The 19337-nt window shown below is 45.6% G+C and overlaps 1 protein-coding gene across 6 annotated transcripts in view; it reads right to left on the bottom strand.

Moving 5' to 3' along the window:
* Positions 1–18626, bottom strand: part of fbrsl1 (fibrosin-like 1) — a 420341-nt gene extending 401715 nt beyond the window's left edge. For 5 of the 6 annotated variants that reach the window (XM_083644556.1, XM_083644560.1, XM_083644558.1 and 2 more), the window contains exon 1: positions 18139–18625. In XM_083644556.1, coding sequence (XP_083500682.1) covers positions 18139–18462 — 324 coding nt within the window. In that variant the 5' untranslated portion in view covers positions 18463–18625. Of the gene's footprint in view, positions 1–18138 lie in introns of all 6 variants that reach the window. The other variant, XM_083644557.1, reaches the window with a different exon arrangement.
* Between the last annotated feature and the right edge of the window lie 711 nt (positions 18627–19337).

Here is a 19337-nt window from a genome sequence, read left to right as displayed (position 1 = left end):
GAGAAGAAGATGGAGATGGATCGGCCACACACTCCAGAAACCCAATGCCAGCATCACCAGGCAGGCCCTTACGCTTGAGCTCCAGTACCAGTGTTGCATTGTGTGTGTGTGTGTGTGTGTGTGTGTGTGTGTGTGTGTGTGTGTGTTTAACGGATTGACCAGAAAACAATCAGTTCAACTTATTTCAATGAGGGAGAACGTGTGCGTCAGCCATCAAAATTTAACCCCTGCGATTTTTCTTTGTGTGTACGCAGCCATCGGACGCAAAGCAAAGAGCAGTGGAGCATCTTTCTGCGCTAGTAAATTCCTTCCATGGCTGACGGCTGATGCCAATGCCTGAGCAGGGGACAGGACAGTTAGATATAACCTCCAAGGCACAAGAAAGAGAGGCCGTCCCAAGAACAGCTGGCGCAGGGACCTGGAGACTGACATCAAGCAGAGCAGGCTGACATGGAAACAGCTGGACAGGAGGGAAGACTCTGGTAGGCTGTGGTCAATGGCCTACTGTATGCTCCATGAAGGAGCCATAGGCAGAAGTACTGTAAGTACACTGAAACTCTCTACTGAAACCCAGGATGATCCAACTACTACTACTACTACTACTACTACTACTGAGGATGGTTAACAAAAGAAGAATGTATGCATGTATAATGGAATCAGATCAAAATGTCAAATTAGATTCAGTTCAGGTTGAGTGCTTCCCATAGACAACTAATGTAGTATTGATCAATTCATAAATATGTAATCAAATAAACTGCATTATATCCATCATATTGGATGGAGATGAATGACAATGACTGGCTCATATACACCTTTTAATAGAAGATCTGATATATAGCTAAACTAATATATTGGTCTAACCCAAGTCCTCCATACGTCTTCCACTCTCCTCCTGCCCTGTATATGAGGTCCTGTTGTCCCAACACAAGTGTCAGTAGATACAGTGCAACAGAGTCATGTGCCAGTGTAATCAATAGTCTCTCCACCTGTCAACCCATGACAAATTCCTCTAGATTTACTGTGCTACTCTAGATTTACTGTGCTACTCTAGATTCACTGTGCTGCTCTAGATTTACTGTGCTGCTCTAGATTTACTGTGCTACTCTAGATTCACTATACTGCTCTAGATTCACTATACTGCTCTAGATTCACTATACTGCTCTAGATTCACTGTGCTACTCTAGATTCACTGTGCTACTTTAGATTCACTATACTGCTCTAGATGCACTATACTGCTCTAGATTCACTATACTGCTCTAGATTCACTATACTGCTCTAGATTCACTATACTGCTCTAGATTCACTGTGCTACTCTAGATTCACTGTGCTACTTTAGATTCACTATACTGCTCTAGATTCACTATACTGCTCTAGATGCACTATACTGCTCTAGATTCACTATACTGCTCTAGATTCACTATACTGCTCTAGATTCACTATACTGCTCTAGATTCACTGTGCTACTCTAGATTCACTGTGCTACTCTAGATTTACTGTGCTACTCTAGATTCACTATACTGCTCTAGATTCACTATACTGCTCTAGATTCACTATACTGCTCTAGATTCACTGTGCTACTCTAGATTCACTGTGCTACTTTAGATTCACTATACTGCTCTAGATGCACTATACTGCTCTATATTCACTATACTGCTCTAGATTCACTGTACTGCTCTAGATTCACTATACTGCTCTAGATTCACTATACTGCTCTAGATTCACTATACTACTCTAGATTCACTATACTGCTCTATATTCACTATACTGCTCTAGATGCACTATACTGCTCTAGATTCACTGTACTGCTCTAGATTCACTATACTGCTCTAGATTCACTATACTACTCTAGATTCACTATACTGCTCTAGATTCACTATACTACTCTAGATTCCCTGTACTGCTCTATATTCCCTGTACCGCTCTACATTCACTGTACTGCTCTAGATTCACTATACTGATCTAGATTCACTATACTGATCTAGATTCACCATACTGATCTAGATTCACTATACTGATCTAGATTCACTATACTGCTCTAGATTCACCGTACGACTTGGCGAACAAAGAGACTCAGAGACCTGATTTGAAAGCAGGACAACGTGCAGCGTGGCAGCTCAGCCTTGAGCTGTCAGGGAAATGTCACCCAGACAGGGAAGGGAATGGAAGTGGCGGTGGGAAGGAGAGAGATTCCATATTGCATAACCACCCTCTTATCTAAGGGCTATTGGCCACAGCGTATTATATGGCTGCCAAAGCTATCACACAATACACTGAAGCAACAGTCCTTACTTGGCTTTGTTCGCACCCACGCCAACATAAACACACATGCGCACATTTACGATTGTGCACGCACGTGCACGCGTGCATGCAAAGGCCAAGCATGACTGACTGCTGTGAATAAAAGCAACATACCAACTGACAATAAGCTACAATAAATGGCAGACAACCATATTTCCAAATCTTATTTCAGAGCGGGGAGTGGAGTGCCGAGTAATTATTTTCAGCATCACTTAGCCTATAAAGACTATTCCCCTCAGAGCCGGTGTTGGTAGCGAGTGTCGCTAGCAGAAGAGCATGTCGACAACTGTTAACGCTAATTGCTTTCACACCAAGAGCGGATTATTAGGAAAACATGTAGCGAGAATCCAAGCAATGTCACGACGGTGTGAGTCATGTCTTTGAAAGCACGGCTCCTCCTCGAAATCGCGGCCTCGCCGAGTGGAGGCCTCTCTGTGATCTGCAGATCAGATCTGTGATCTGATCTTAGCGACTTCAGATCTGTGCCAGCGTTACCGCCATCCTCCCTGTGACACTTGTATCAGGGTGTCTGCAGGTCCTGGAGAGTGTTTTCAATTAGATTCTAACTCGAGAACTCAAGCATGCAGCACAATATTTTGAAGTCTTGGCGGGTAGAGAAAATGTTTGAGATTCTTGGTCTGCTCTTTGTCCTTTTAATTGTTTTCATATCTTATTCTAACTGGCATTGCAAACATTGAGAAGGCCTTAAAAAGTCAGAAGTTGGACTTGATTAAACGTCTCTAGATAGCCTGTGTATGTATGCTAGGCTTGCCGCGGTCGTGTTACCAGAGACACGGTGGTCGGGCATACACCGAATACATTACTTGCCCACTGACACTGTGCCCCCAATGGCGCAGCGCAACACAACACATGCCAAATTCCCTTCATGCAGTCTCACTCAAGTAAAGCGTTGGTGTAGCTTCGTGAGACAGTCTCTAGTTTCCTGGCTGGGTGGGGTCCTTCTGGCCAATCACTGTGCTTAACACGGTAAACGTACTCCACACCACCGGCACACTCCGTGCGACAAACAAACGCACCCTCAAACACCCAGCAGACTGCTGGCAGCAGCCACAGACAGTGAGCCGCGGAGCTGAGAGAGTTTGTGTTGTAGAAATGTAAAGAAGAAACTAACGTACACATTCTGTCCTCATTTCAACCCAGTGTGAGTTCAAGTGTTCAAGTGAATTCAACTCGTTTGTTTATATGAAGTAACAGCAGTGAGGAACACACAGCTCACCTAGACGAGCTTGTTCAGAGAGCAGTGTAAACAGGGAGAAGTCCGCTGTGATGATCACACCACTTTTCGTAGCAAATATAACATGAATATCCACACTCTACCTTGTCTAGCTTGACGGCTGTGTCAGACTGAGAGCTGAAGTAAATGATACAAAATCCATACTGTCAAGGACAGCTGAGGAGCTCGTATCTTCACGGTGGAAGAAAAGCCAGAAACAGGCACAAACAGAAGGGTCAAACAGGTATTGAGCCGACAAATATGTTCTCTTGTAAACTGTACGATGTCACTGGTAACACCGGTGTTGTCACAAGTTTATTAACCGGTGGGAAAACGTCCACACCGTGGCAAGCCTAACAGCCCGTTCACACCATACGCCGAAGCAACGCTCAACCTACGCTCAACCTGCGCTGAACCCACAAGTTTCCTTTTGGCGTCCTTCAAGGTTCAAGGTTCAAGGTGCGCCGAGCGAAGCGCTGAGGAAAAGAGAAGGCTTCTTGTGTGACCGGTTAAGCGTCAGATCAGCTTGAGCCTGCTTCAAGCTTCAGCTCTGCTTATGTTAAGCACCAGGTGTGAACAAAGGCTCTAAGGTGTACCGCTCCAGTATACAGAAGTATGCTTCTCTACATGAAAGCCATGTGTCAGTTACTAGGGCTTTTTGTGTTAAGTAGCATGTGCCCCCACTCTGTCCTGAAGCATCCGTCTTGTGCTGTTGAAGAGCCTGGCTCAAATGATTAGTGGGCGAGTGTTACAAACACTTGACTTGGCCCGAGCAGCCAGACCTTTAGGACCGAGCGAGTCCAAGGAGCCAGGGAAAAAATGCCTGGTGGCGTCGCGCAACAAACAAAACAGTGAAGAGGGATGATGTGAGGGCGAGGGCCGGCCAGCTTGTCAGAGCTTTCTCTTCGCTCTCTGTCAGCGAAGGCTACGGCTGGAAAGGAAAACAGTCATTACTTAATGAGCCACTTAATAGATCCCTCTCTACTTGGGTTTCATTATTTGTATTGTAAATCCTTCGCAGGGCTCATTTGCTAGTCATTCATTTCGAGCTGCCAAGGCCAAGTGCGGCATTATGTAGAAGCAAAACCACACGGGCTGGAAAATACTTGGGGCTGAATGACAAATACGATTATTCTGAAGTTATCTCCAAATAATTTCTTTTTTCCCGAGCTGCTAAAATGAGATGTCTTTTGTTAACATTTAATAACGCTCGTTCATCAGGCGGCCTAGCAGGCAGACACGGGCTATGAGAGGCAGAGGGAGGGAGGGGCACGATGCACGATGCGGCGCTGGAGAAGCACCGGCAAACTTTTCAACGGGGGGCAGCTTCCTAATCCATCTGGTGCTCGGAGACAGCGTCTTAATCACGCCCTAATTACATCCTGTCCTTCACCGCAGTGCAAACACTGAGACAGGAAGACGGAGGACAGCGAGGAAAGACAACCAGGAAATGGCTTATATAGCTGCCCACATGCTTTTCTGTGTCACTTAGTATGTGTCAGCCGTGCACGTCGCTGTGTGCACGTCTCTGTGTGTGTGCACGTTGCTGTGTGTGCACGTCGCTGTGTGCACGTCTGTGTGTGCACGTCTGTGTGTGCACGTTGCTGTGTGCATGTCTCTGTGTGTGCACGTCGCTGTGTGCACGTCTGTGTGCACCTTGATGTGTGTGCACGTTGCTGTGTGCATGTCTCTGTGTGTGTGCACGTCGCTGTGTGCACGTCGCTGTGTGCACGTCTCTGTGTGCGCGTCACAGTGTGCACGTAGCTGTGTGCACGTCTTTGTGTGTGCATGTTGCTGTGTGCACGTCTCTGTGTGTGCACGTAGCTGTGTGCACGTCTCTGTGTGCACGTTGCAGTGTGCACGTCTCTGTGTGCACGTCTCTGTGTGCACGTTGCAGTGTGCACGTCTCTGTGTGCACGTAGCTGTGTGCACGTAGCTGTGTGCACGTCTTTGTGTGCACGTAGCTGTGTGCACGTAGCTGTGTGCACGTCTCTGTGTGCACGTAGCTGTGTGCACGTAGCTGTGTGCACGTAGCTGTGTGCACGTAGCTGTGTGCACGTCTCTGTGTGCACGTCGCTGTGTGCACGTCTCTGTGTGCACGTAGCTGTGTGCACGTAGCTGTGTGCACGTTTCTGTGTGCACGTAGCTGTGTGCACGTAGCTGTGTGCACGTCTCTGTGTGCACGTTTCTGTGTGCACGTAGCTGTGTGCACGTAGCTGTGTACACGTAGCTGTGTACGCTCGTCGCAGTGATTCTTTGGAGATGCACTGCACCTGGAAACAGAGAGACTGTGATTGTGAGGTTTTGCAGCTGATGGTGGGTTCACTCTGTCAGGCAGTGGAGTGACACCTCAGAACAGACAACTGACAGCTGCCAGGGTTCCCACACATTTCCATGGATATAAAATGTCTAAACTTTTCCATGGCTTTTCAAGGATCCATAATAGAATTTCCATTTAATGTGACTCTGTTTGGAGGGGAGGGGAACTGGGGGTGAATAGCGTGATCCTCCCACGCGCTACATCCTGCCGATAAAACTCCTGCACATCATGTATCGGAGGAAGCATGTGCTAGTCTACAACTCTCCCCAGATCGGCAGAGGGGGTGGAGCAACAACCGGGACAGCTTGGCAGGGGGAAATTGGCAAAGTACAATTGTGGAGAAAAGGTGGTGGTGGTGGGGATGACTCATCGCAACCTGGATTTATTTATCTAAACAAATAAATACATAAATACATAAAACACATAGGAGTGCTGCTAGGTGAAAACCTGCGAAATTTTACAAAAGCATAGCATTCTATGGGTTAGACCGTTTTAATCCCTACTTTTCATTCCTATTACTGGTTCTCATGACTCTACAGCATGAGATGTTTAAGTTGAATATCAAAGGCACATCTGTTCCTGACGTGTATTGTCTGAGCTGCTACAGTCTGGCTTTGATCCTTCCATCCTGTCTTAATGCTTGCTTGTAATGTTGGATTGTCGCGCTGCACTCGTTAGCAGCAGTCAGCTAAATGCCTCAAATGTTGCTACTCAAGTACAGTATTGTGATAATATTGTGCCAGAGGCTGACGAATCAATTCCCATCCCCCCCAGATACACATCGACACACTTCCACTCAGATGGTAACAGAGCCTTCCTTGTGGTGGATATATTTAGGTCACTGGTCGATGGTTTTGACAGGTGCACTGTGGGGGGTTCAACCCTGTGTGTCTACGTGTGTGTGTGTGTGTGTGTGTGTGTGTGTGTGTGTGTGTGTGTGTGTGTGTGTGTGTGTGTGTGTGTGTGACTGTGAGCGAGCTCGTGACCGTGCATGTATCCGCTCCACAGTGTGTGACAGTTAAAAGAGAGAGTCGGGGGCCGGGGGGACGTCCCATCGGCATTAAGGAGCCTCTCTCCACGGGACGTGTCAGCCAACGAGCAGCGCAGCCTCAGGGGGGATGGGGGTGGGGGGAGAGGGGGGGGGACGCCTTGTTAATTAAAGGCAGAGTTGTTTGTCAGCGCTGGCATATGATGCGCAGCGCTATCGCCGCCCTGCAGGGGGAAACACCCAGCAAGACTGCTGCAACCCCCTGCAACAACCTCCGTACAGCAGCAACAACCGCTGCAGCGTTACAGTACAGCTTCCACTGGATCACTTTGCATGGTGGTATTCCTGAAGCCTGTGAGTGTGAAGAGAGTGAACATCACACACGTAATGACTTAACGATCATGTTTTCTTCGTGCGTGGCAGAGGTTTTCACACCTCTGCACAAATCAAGAAAGCGTGGAATCTGGCTGGAGGTGGAGCAGCTCGCTGGTGTATCTTTACCTTCTGTGGCCTCAGCTCAGATATGAGATGCTGAGCAGCTCACACTACCATACGCCAATACGTCAAGGTTTGAGTCTTAAAATACATAAAGGCCGAATCCTGATGTTCCCAAGTGGCTCAAGAGAGGCAAGAGATGAAGGTTCTTCAACCTCGCAGACCTCACAGATCATTCCTGTGGCTGGAATCAGCCTAAAGCTCATGTAGTAGGAAGTGAGAAAGTGCAGATGAGTCTCTAAAGCAGTGCTACCAGGACGGCCTGCAGCTCATTTATTGTGAATAAAGCGGTTCTGACTCCAAAATGTCTTCATGTGACAGAGCAGCAGTCCCGAGTGCTAGCTGGCCTTAGCTGCTAATAGGGAGGACATGGTGCCACCTGAGTGCTAACAATGCTGTCTGTCTCAGGACAGCAAGTCATGAATATGACTTGATCCAGAGGGCTGCAAGGACAAACAAGGACACAACGACACCAGCCGCCATGGCCACAACGTCAAACGAATGTGGGCCAGGGGGCAGGGGCATAAAAGGGGGGGGGGGGGGCAGTGTCTTCATGAGTGCACATTGTACGGTTATGACGCTATTGTGGTGACAAAATCTGACAGACAGACAAACATATAAACACCTGGCAAAGTACTCAAAACCGCTGCTGTGGTAGTTCCTGCTACAATGTGTCACCAGGACCACATTTTGATGACACACACACACACACACACACACACACGCACACACACACACACACACGCACATACACACACAAGGTGAAACCAATACAAGCCACACACGCACGCACACTGTCGTGGCTGCTAGCTAGAAATGGTTGTGAGCGATGTTCAGCTTGAGGCCTTATGCCAGCATGTATGTAGTGCATCTTGGCACTGGGTAGAATGTGAGAATGGTGTCAGTAAAATATGGGAGGAGAAAAATAAGTTGCAGGGGGGAGATGAAGTCCTTAGCCAATCTTCCCTGGGTGAAGAAAAGGGGAACAGAAAGCGAGATGTAAATCTCATCCAGAGCTTCTCTTTATGAAAGTCATTTTGGCTCCACGCCCTCTTCACATTGTGCAATATCACTAAATCAAATCCTCATTAAGCTGCATTCAGGAACTGGTGCTGCGGAACCAAAAACACAAACACTTCTCTAAATGCATGTACAGTAAGCAGATGAACAGAAACAAAGCTGTCCATTCATGTTAAATCAGATGTACAGAAACACATCTGTAAATGCATGTTAAAGCAGATGTACATAAACACATCTGTCAATGCATGTTAAAGCAAATGTAAAGAAACACATGTGTAAATGCATGTTAAAGCAGATGTATAGAAACACATCTGTACATGCATGTTAAAGCAGATGTAAAGAAACACATGTGTAAATGCATGTTAAAGCAGATGTACATAAACACATCTGTCAATGCATGTTAAAGCAGATGTAAAGAAACACATGTGTAAATGCATGTTAAAGCAGATGTACATAAACACATCTGTAAATGCATGTTAAAGCAGATGTACATAAACACATCTGTCAATGCATGTTAAAGCAGATGTAAAGAAACACATGTGTAAATGCATGTTAAAGCAGATGTATAGAAACACATCTGTAAATGCATGTTAAAGCAGATGTACATAAACACATCTGTCAATGCATGTTAAAGCAGATGTACATAAACACATCTGTAAATGCATGTTAAAGCAGATGTAAAGAAACACATGTGTAAATGCATGTTAAAGCAGATGTATAGAAACACATCTGTAAATGCATGTTAAAGCAGATGTACATAAACACATCTGTCAATGCATGTTAAAGCAGATGTACATAAACACATCTGTAAATGCATGTTAAAGCAGATGTACATAAACACATCTGTCAATGCATGTTAAAGCAGATGTACAGAAACACATCTGTAAATGCATGTTAAAGCAGATGTATAGAAACACATCTGTAAATGCATGTTAAAGCAGATGTACATAAACACATCTGTCAATGCATGTTAAAGCAGATGTACATAAACACATCTGTAAATGCATGTTAAAGCAGATGTACATAAACACATCTGTCAATGCATGTTAAAGCAGATGTACATAAACACATCTGTAAATGCATGTTAAAGCAGATGTACACAAACACATCTGTAAATGCATGTTAAAGCAGATGTACAGAAACACATCTGTCAATGCATGTTAAATCTGATGTAAAGAAACACATCTGTAAATGCATGTTAAAGCAGATGTACAGAAACACATGTGTAAATGCATGTTAAAGCAGATGTACATAAACAAAGCTGTCCATTCATGTTAAAGCAGATGTACAGAAACACATGTGTAAATGCATGTTAAAGCAGATGTACAGAAACACATCTGTAAATGCAAGTTAAAGCAGATGTACAGAAACACATCTGTAAATGCAAGTTAAAGCAGATGTACAGAAACACATCTGTAAATGCATGTTAAAGCAGATGTACATAAACACATCTGTAAATGCATGTTAAAGCAGATGTATAGAAACACATATGTAAATGCATGTTAAAGCAGATGTACAGAAACACATCTGTAAATGCATGTTAAAGCAGATGTACAGAAACACATCTGTAAATACATGTTAAAGCAGATGTACAGAAACACATCTGTAAATGCATGTTAAAGCAGATGTACAGAAACACATCTGTAAATGCATGTTAAAGCAGATGTACAGAAACACATCTGTAAATACATGTTAAAGCAGATGTACAGAAACACATCTGTAAATGCATGTTAAAGCAGATGTATAGAAACACATCTGTAAATGCATGTTAAAGCAGATGTACAGAAACACATCTGTAAATGCATGTTAAAGCAGATGTACAGAAACACATCTGTAAATGCATGTTAAAGCAGATGTACAGAAACACATCTGTCAATGCATGTTAAAGCAGATGTACAGAAACACATCTGTAAATGCATGTTAAAGCAGATGTACAGAAACACATCTGTAAATGCATGTTAAAGCAGATGTACACAAACACATCTGTAAATGCATGTTAAAGCAGATGTACAGAAACACATCTGTAAATGCATGTTAAAGCAGATGTACAGAAACACATCTGTCAATGCATGTTAAAGCAGATGTACATAAACACATCTGTAAATGCATGTTAAAGCAGATGTACAGAAACACATCTGTCAATGCATGTTAAATCTGATGTAAAGAAACACATCTGTAAATGCATGTTAAAGCAGATGTACAGAAACACATGTGTAAATGCATGTTAAAGCAGATGTACATAAACAAAGCTGTCCATTCATGTTAAAGCAGATGTACAGAAACACATCTGTAAATGCAAGTTAAAGCAGATGTACAGAAACACATCTGTAAATGCAAGTTAAAGCAGATGTACAGAAACACATCTGTAAATGCATGTTAAAGCAGATGTACAGAAACACATCTGTAAATGCAAGTTAAAGCAGATGAACATAAACACATCTGTAAATGCAAGTTAAAGCAGATTAACATAAACACATACATGTATGTAAATGCAAGTTAAAGCAGATGAACATAAACACATATGTACATTAAATGCATGTTAAAGCAGATGAACATAAACACATATGTAAATGCAAGTTAAAGCAGATGAACATGAACACATATGTAAATGCATGTTAAAGCAGATGAACAGAAGGACTGTGGATTAGCGAGAGGGGATTTGCCACTCCGCCGTCACTCACAGAGCAAATCAAACATCTTGTTACTGCTGTGACACACGGATAATTGTGTCATTTCGTTACCAGCTCACTCGTCTGATACGCACAGGGAGACTTCTGGAGGGGTTGGGCTGCAATGAGTCATTGTTTTATAGCGCTGCTGTCAGGTGAAAACCTCACATCTCTGTCAAGTCAACTTTTCAGCAAAAAAACAGGAATAAATAATAGCCTCATTATTAGAATGGGCATGCTTTTATTTATTTATGTATTTATTTATATTTTTATTTATTTATTTATTGTGAAGGGGTTACACGAGCCAAAAGGACAAAACAGTTTCTCAACCCGGATTGTGTAATCTGTTGATCCAAGAAAAAAACATAAAAACTCGCTGAATCATCGCTAAAGTTCTTCAAATCACAAAAATGTGGCGGTGACAAAGCGCGACAGGACAGCTGTGGGACAGGACAGCTGTGTGTGTATGGTGGACAGAAACGGGGGGGATTCAAAGCAAATAAACACACCGTAAACAAATATGGCCGGTGCTGCAAATAGCTTTGAGCTGTAATGAAAGAGGTGATGGGAGGGAGCACGGCGTGACTCTGCGGTGGTGCAGCCTCAGCCTCAGCAGAGTGTTTGGAGTCAAGACGGGAGTGAGATTGATTAACACTCTCCTTCCTCAAAAAGTATTTCCGAGGCGTCCTTCAGTTCTTCTATTTAGGGATGTGCCGATTGCAAAATTCTGGGGCCCGAAATAACAATTTGGCTGATAGGCAATACTGATCTGTTTTTTCACTATTTTACTTTTTTTGACAGGGAAACAAAGAAATCTTCATTATAAACAAATAACTGACCTGTTTTAAAGTCTTGTGAGCCCTTCATCACACTCTCTTTGAATCAGCGAAAATTCAATCATACCGTCATGTTATGTAATTATGAAACAAACAACAAACAACAAATTATGTGACCCAACTGAGAGGTCAAATATCGGCCACTGTTAATCGGTGAACGGCATCTTTTTTTGCCGATGGCCGATTGCAATCAACAAGGCCAGTATTGGCCGCTACCGATATACGGTGCATCCTGACTTTTATTCATTCCAAATGAACCAGAAACATAAAACGTTTTTGTGCACCAGAGGATTTTTCCCAGGAAAAACCTACCAGACACCAAGTGGTTAGAACAGTAAATGGAAAAGCTTTCACAGACTATTCATTTGACACAATTTGTAGCAAAGGACTTAAATCCAGATTAAAAGAAAAAGAGAGAGAGAGAGAGAGAGAGAGTAAACCAGGACATGATGACCATGTGGGCTCGTTGAACCGTGGGAGGACAGGATATTGATGTTGGAGGAGTGCTAATGACATAGTAGTCCCGCTGTACGGCCTGTTATAAACACAGACAGTAGCTCCGCTGTACGGCCCGTTATAAACACAGACAGTAGCTCTGCTGTACGGCCCGTTATAAACACAGACAGTAGCCCCGCTGTACGGCCTGTTATAAACACAGACAGTAGCTCTGCTGTACGGCCCGTTATAAACACAGACAGTAGCTCTGCTGTACGGCCCGTTATAAACACAGACAGTAGCCCCGCTGTATGGCTCGTTATAAACACAGACAGTAGCCCTGCTGTATGGCCCGTTATAAACACAGACAGTAGCCCCGCTGTATGGCTCGTTATAAACACAGACAGTAGCCCCGCTGTACGGCCTGTTATAAACACAGACAGTAGCTCCGCTGTACGGCCTGTTATAAACACAGACAGTAGCTCCGCTGTACGGCCTGTTATAAACACAGACAGTAGCTCCGCTGTACGGCCTGTTATAAACACAGACAGTAGCTCCGCTGTACGGCCTGTTATAAACACAGACAGTAGCTCCGCTGTACGGCCTGTTATAAACACAGACAGTAGCCCTGCTGTATGGCCCGTTATAAACACAGACAGTAGCTCCGCTGTACGGCCTGTTATAAACACAGACAGTAGCTCTGCTGTACGGCCCGTTATAAACACAGACAGTAGCCCTGCTGTATGGCCCGTTATAAACACAGACAGTAGCCCTGCTGTACGGCCTGTTATAAACACAGACAGTAGCCCTGCTGTACGGCCTGTTATAAACACAGACAGTAGCTCTGCTGTACGGCCTGTTATAAACACAGACAGTAGCTCTGCTGTACGGCCTGTTATAAACACAGACAGTAGCTCCGCTGTACGGCCTGTTATAAACACAGACAGTAGCCCTGCTGTACGGCCTGTTATAAACACAGACAGTAGCTCCGCTGTACGGCCTGTTATAAACACAGACAGTAGCTCCGCTGTATGGCCTGTTATAAACACAGACAGTAGCCCCGCTGTACGGCCTGTTATAAACACAGACAGTAGCTCCGCTGTACGGCCTGTTATAAACACAGACAGTAGCTCCGCTGTACGGCCTGTTATAAACACAGACAGTAGCTCCGCTGTACGGCCTGTTATAAACACAGACAGTAGCCCTGCTGTATGGCCTGTTATAAACACAGACAGTAGCTCCGCTGTACGGCCTGTTATAAACACAGACAGTAGCCCTGCTGTACGGCCTGTTATAAACACAGACAGTAGCCCTGCTGTACGGCCTGTTATAAACACAGACAGTAGCTCCGCTGTACGGCCTGTTATAAACACAGACAGTAGCTCCGCTGTATGGCCTGTTATAAACACAGACAGTAGCCCCGCTGTACGGCCTGTTATAAACACAGACAGTAGCCCCGCTGTACGGCCTGTTATAAACACAGACAGTAGACCCGCTGTACGGCCTGTTATAAACACAGCGACATTAGCCATCAGTCACTCTGCAGGGGTCAAGAGGGTCACACACTCCCTCCACCGACGCCACTGTGGGCCTATTACAGCACAACGCAATAGGTCAGTGCTGTTCTCTGGCTAAATGCTGCTGTGTCCTCTGGATAATTGATAAGCAATTAGCGGAGCCAGGCACCGTAGGTGAGGAGCTGCACTCGAGCACACAGTTGAGCGTAATGCCCGACGGAAATTTTCAAGGACTGTAATTCACTCACTGGCTGAAAATCCCATGTAAAAGCAAAGCACTGATGTTACAGAGGGGCAAAAACAGCCAAACCGATGAGGCTTATTACCTGAATGTGATTGGATGATTGTTGTTACTTACAGTCAGTCCAAAATTAACTTTTCGGCTCATCTGCCAATGGCAGATAACTTGAGAAAATGTACCAGCCAAAAATATTAAACTGCATCATGACTAAAAATAAGTACCTCAAGTTTTTAGTCTGCAAACTCCTCTTAATACTTTATACTTACACTTCTCTCACCATGTATGTGATGCAGCCCAATATGCTATTGTTCCAAATTTTTTCTCAAAGGTGCAAAAGTGACACAAGCTACGCTTTAACTCCCAAGGCAAAACCCCCCACTTCCTGTCTCATCCTAGCTAATTCTAGGTAGCTTGACAAAGCTAACCGGGACCGCAAACCAAGCCCGGTGGAACTTTTCAGCCAGAGCAGAAGCTAGCTGCTAGTACAGAGGCAAAGGGAAATAAAGCTATTCGCCACTCGGTTCCCCGATGTCGTTTTGCCCTAAACGCAGCGTTTCACCATGCGGTGTAACGTTTCTGTCTGTGACAAGTGCGTCTCTGTCTCAATACTCCTGGCAGCTAGCGATCTGTCTCTTACCTCTGTGTTGGTGATCTCAGCCAGGTCTATAAGCACATCAAAAACTATGCTGTGATTATGACCGAATTCACCGGGCCAGCTGGCGGGACCAAATTTTTTTTTTTTATCCGCCAAACCCAGAATTGACCAGCGCTTGGTGCTTGGCAGGTGTTAGTTTTGGACCCTGCTTCCAGTTGGACACAAAGGTAAGTGTTGTGCTTGTTATTGTGGGCACGTGCAGGGAAAACACGCTCAGCCCTTCACAGAAGCACCACATCCACCAACAACAACATCTAATAAGCGCAGTCCATCTGCATGCAAATCAATCCAATTACCAGCAAGTGAGTCTCACTTCACAGTCACACCCAGCTCCATCACGCCTCATTTGATTGGCCCTGGAACATAAGCTAGCAGGTAGAGCACAGCACACTACAGTGTATTCATTTAGCAGTGAGGCAGCGAGGAAAACGCCCAGAGATTAGGTGTCAAATTAAAATCTAGGGAGCAGCATAGTAAAAGACACATGGAGTGTTAGCCCTACTCTTAAGGGGGCTAACGGCTAAACACACTGGAGACTATTCCTCGATGTCAGTGTTGACAGCAGTGGAGACACCCATGCATGCTGGAGGATGCTGCCTGCCAGTAGAAGGCACTTTTCCGCTGTGACATCCTCAAAGTCTTTCAGAGTCAGCAGCTGTCAGGAGATACTGTACACATACACACACACACACACACACACACACACACACACTGTACACACACACACACACACACACACACTGTACACACAGTACACACAGCTGTCAGGAGATACTGTACCCACAGCGCCAAGGGCAGCCATGCTCACACGTAAGATCACAGTGCACTACACGCATGCCAATCCAGACATGGCTGCTCACACACACGCACGTGCACACACACACACACACACACACACACACACACACACACTCGCACACACTTCATCCACATTTTGACCACAAACACAAGCAATTACAAGCTTGATGAAACGTCGCAATAGTAGTCTATTCCTATATAGGGGACTCACTCACTCGTCGTGAGTTCATAGAGGTTGTATATGCTACTTTATGGTATTTTCGAAATTTTGCTATGGCATCACTATGGGATTTTATGAGGTGTAACACAATGATCATTTTGGCTGTGGAATTGGTAGTATCGTTATACTACTCACCCTCCCCGTCTCTCTCTCTCTCTCTCTCTCTTTCACCCCTATCTGCTTTCACAGCCACTCTGAGTAGCACGAAGGGGCCAGGCTAAATGGAAGAGCAATATAATTACTGGTGACCCGGGCAGGTTCAACTTGTTAACAGATGGGAGGTGGCAAATTGATGACCACCAGCTCCAAGTGAGCGAATCCTCCGTTCGTCCTGTGTATCCCACTGGACAAGGTGCATCGTGCAATTAGTGAACTGCAACTGTACATTCTGTTATTAGACTGAGTTGACTAAGCCAGCACCCACTACCCACTACGCAGTGCCCACTATGTAGGAGGCAAGTGTCAATCATGTCTGATGAGTGTCATAGCTAAGCCTACAGACACGGGAGGCTGTCAGTGAAACAAAGTGCGCTTGACTGTTAAATGGTGTCATGTTGAAACACATTGACCTCAGAGGATATGGCCTTAGCTAAGGCTTATGAAAGCTACTGATTCATATTACAACCACAATAATGAGGGCGACTATCCCCAGTATAAGCAGGAGGGGATGGGGGGGGGGGTGTTGGAGAGAAGTGCCTGTCTTGTCAGTCAGCTGGTGTCCCAGAGGGAGCCATGTTTTATTTATCATTTGGAACATTAGGAGATAAGAGAGATGAGCGGATGTCACAAGAGAGCCTCCTTTCTTCCCCAAATCACTCCTCAAACATCACACACACACATGACAGACACAGATATAAACACAGTGATCTGACTGTGACATCACACACACACATGCCAGACACAGATGATATGAACACAGTGATCTGACTGTGACATCACACACATGCCAGACACAGATGATATGAACACAGTGATCTGACTGTGACATCACACACATGCCAGACACAGATGATATGAACACAGTGATCTGACTGTGACATCACACATGCCAGACACTGATGATATGAACACAGTGATCTGACTGTGACATCACACATGCCAGACACTGATGATATAAACACAGTGATCTGACTGTGACATCACACACAGCAGACACAGATGATATGAACACAGTGATCTGACTGTGACATCACACACATGCCAGACACAGATGATATGAACAGTGATCTGACTGTGACATCACACACGCAGACACAGATGATATAAACACAGTGATCTGACTGTGACATCACACACAGCAGACACAGATGATATAAACACAGTGATCTGACTGTGACATCACACACATGACAGACACAGATGATATGAACACAGTGATCTGACTGTGACATCACACACAGCAGACACAGATGATATAAACACAGTGATCTGACTGTGCCTGTTACAGCTGACTGCTGCAATAGACAGGTTATCAAAGAGCAAGATGTCAGGAGTGCAGTGACAGACTGCTTAGTGCTGATAGCAATAGAAAGGGCCATGCTGCCCAACACAAACAAACAACACAGACACAGCAGCACCTTTGACAAAGCATTGCTGCCAGTGAATCCCACCTCATTAACAAGCCTTCAACTGATGACATGATGCAAACACAGGCGCGTGCCACAGGGCTTCTCAAACATGTCCCTGTCAAGGACCCTGAATAGCCACACATCAGGCCCCACGAGGCCCCATTTGATAGGTCCCACTTAACCCCTTGTGGGAACGCTTTTGTTACTGTTGATTTAGTTGTGAATAGTGTTATATGTGTACCTGGGGGGATAGTAGTGGTGAGAGTGACACTTAGGATTAAGAGTACCCCATACGTGGCTCTCAGCGTGCAGGTCCAGAGACCACCAGGGGTTCTTGAGGGGGTTCCAGCCAGGTGTCCCCAACAAATTGATGAACTAGTTTCTTTATTTACAAGAAGTTAATATACAATTAGAGAATGTAGGAGAATGACTATTTTGAGCCTAGTTCCCACTGTTATCTCTCTAGACAGCTTTCTGGACAAGTCATATCTAACGGCAAAAAGTATTCTCAAATTTTCATCAAATGTGGGTCGTGGCTCTGTGGACTAAATGAGGGGTCCTTGATATGAAAAGAGGTGAGAATGGCTGCCCTAAGGCCCCCTGGACCTCAGGTTGAGAACCACTGGCCTACACAATCACACAGGTGAGAGTTTATCATTGTGATTAGAATAACTATTCTAATTTAGGAGCATCTCTCTCTGCTGAATTAGCCTACATGAGACTAGTCATGTTGCTGGAGGGGTTTGGGGGCATCAAGAGGACCCCCACTTTGACAACCACGCTACAGTACTGATACAGTCCGTGTGCATATATTATATATATAACAAGGTAAGGTGGTCCTTACCTCCAGACGCTCCAGGCTGATGAAACTGGCGATAGCAAATCCATCAATGATATCCTCCTCCTGAGAGCTGGACTCGCGTCTCTTCCTGCGGGGGGGACGCGGGGCTCTGGCTGCGGCTGCGGGGCGAGGAGCCTTTTTGCCGGGCAGGGAGGCGGCTGTTGTGTCCCCCCTCCCCGGCGGGCTGCGTCCCTCCTCCCTGTCGGAGCAGGAGGAGTTGGGGTCGACGGGGCTGCAGCGGGCGTCTCTGCTCCCTGCCTCGCGCAGCCTGCGCACCCGCTCCCGCTTGGTCCGGCATCTCCGAGCCTGCTTCAATTTCCCATCCATGTTATTATAAGAGAGGGGTTGAGGAAAGATGTGTGTGTGTGTGTGTGCGCGCGGCGTGCGCGCGTGTGTGTGTGCACGCGCGTGCGTGTGTCACTCCACACAGTGTGTATGCTCGCCTAAATGGTCGCTGCGCCCTGTAATAACAAATACACACTGGACTGAGAATTGTAGCCTGGCGCTATAACGAGAAGATAGATAGGGGTGTGTGTGTAATAACAACGCAAATATAGGCTAATACCACTCAATGACCTTGAGTATAAACCTCCCCAATAAGCTGAATGTTCAAGTAGTATCCCATGCATGCGATATATAGGCTATCTAAAACATTTACCCAAAGCGGATTCCACGCGTTATTTGATTAATTTGCACCTATGTCGACGCGTTCCCCCCCGTGAAAAGCAGGTGCAAAAACGGCGTAACAGCGGGAATCCACGCATTACACTCGCTTCGGAACTTTTGTTGCATCGGAATAATAACAGGCAGCAACGTTAAAGCCTCTATAGCCTCGCTGCATACCGCAGACTACTACAGCGCAGCAGAGAAATCATGTCGCTGCCGCTGCCCGTTGTTGTTTTCCACCAGCCCAATCCATGATCCAAAGGCTGTCAAACACCGAGCCAGGGCGAGAGATCCGTCCGGGAAGAAAGCACGCACACCCCGCCGGACCAGCTAGTATCGATTGCGGCTGGCAAACGGGCGAATAATCCTATAGGCATTGACAAGTTTGAAGCCGTATTCCTCTATATGCGCGTCAGGGGCAGCAGGGATCCCAAGTCTGGCGGCTACTTATGCGCAATATTTCCTAAATGGATCCGATCCGTCCGAAACAAGACAGCCATCCACTGTGTGTAATCAAACTCCATCGGGCTCGAAAG

This window comes from Poromitra crassiceps, assembly GCF_964638095.1.
Source record: "Poromitra crassiceps genome assembly, chromosome: 10".
NCBI classification, from domain to species: domain Eukaryota; kingdom Metazoa; phylum Chordata; class Actinopteri; order Beryciformes; family Melamphaidae; genus Poromitra; species Poromitra crassiceps.
This window is presented reverse-complemented; position numbering and strand designations above follow the sequence as displayed.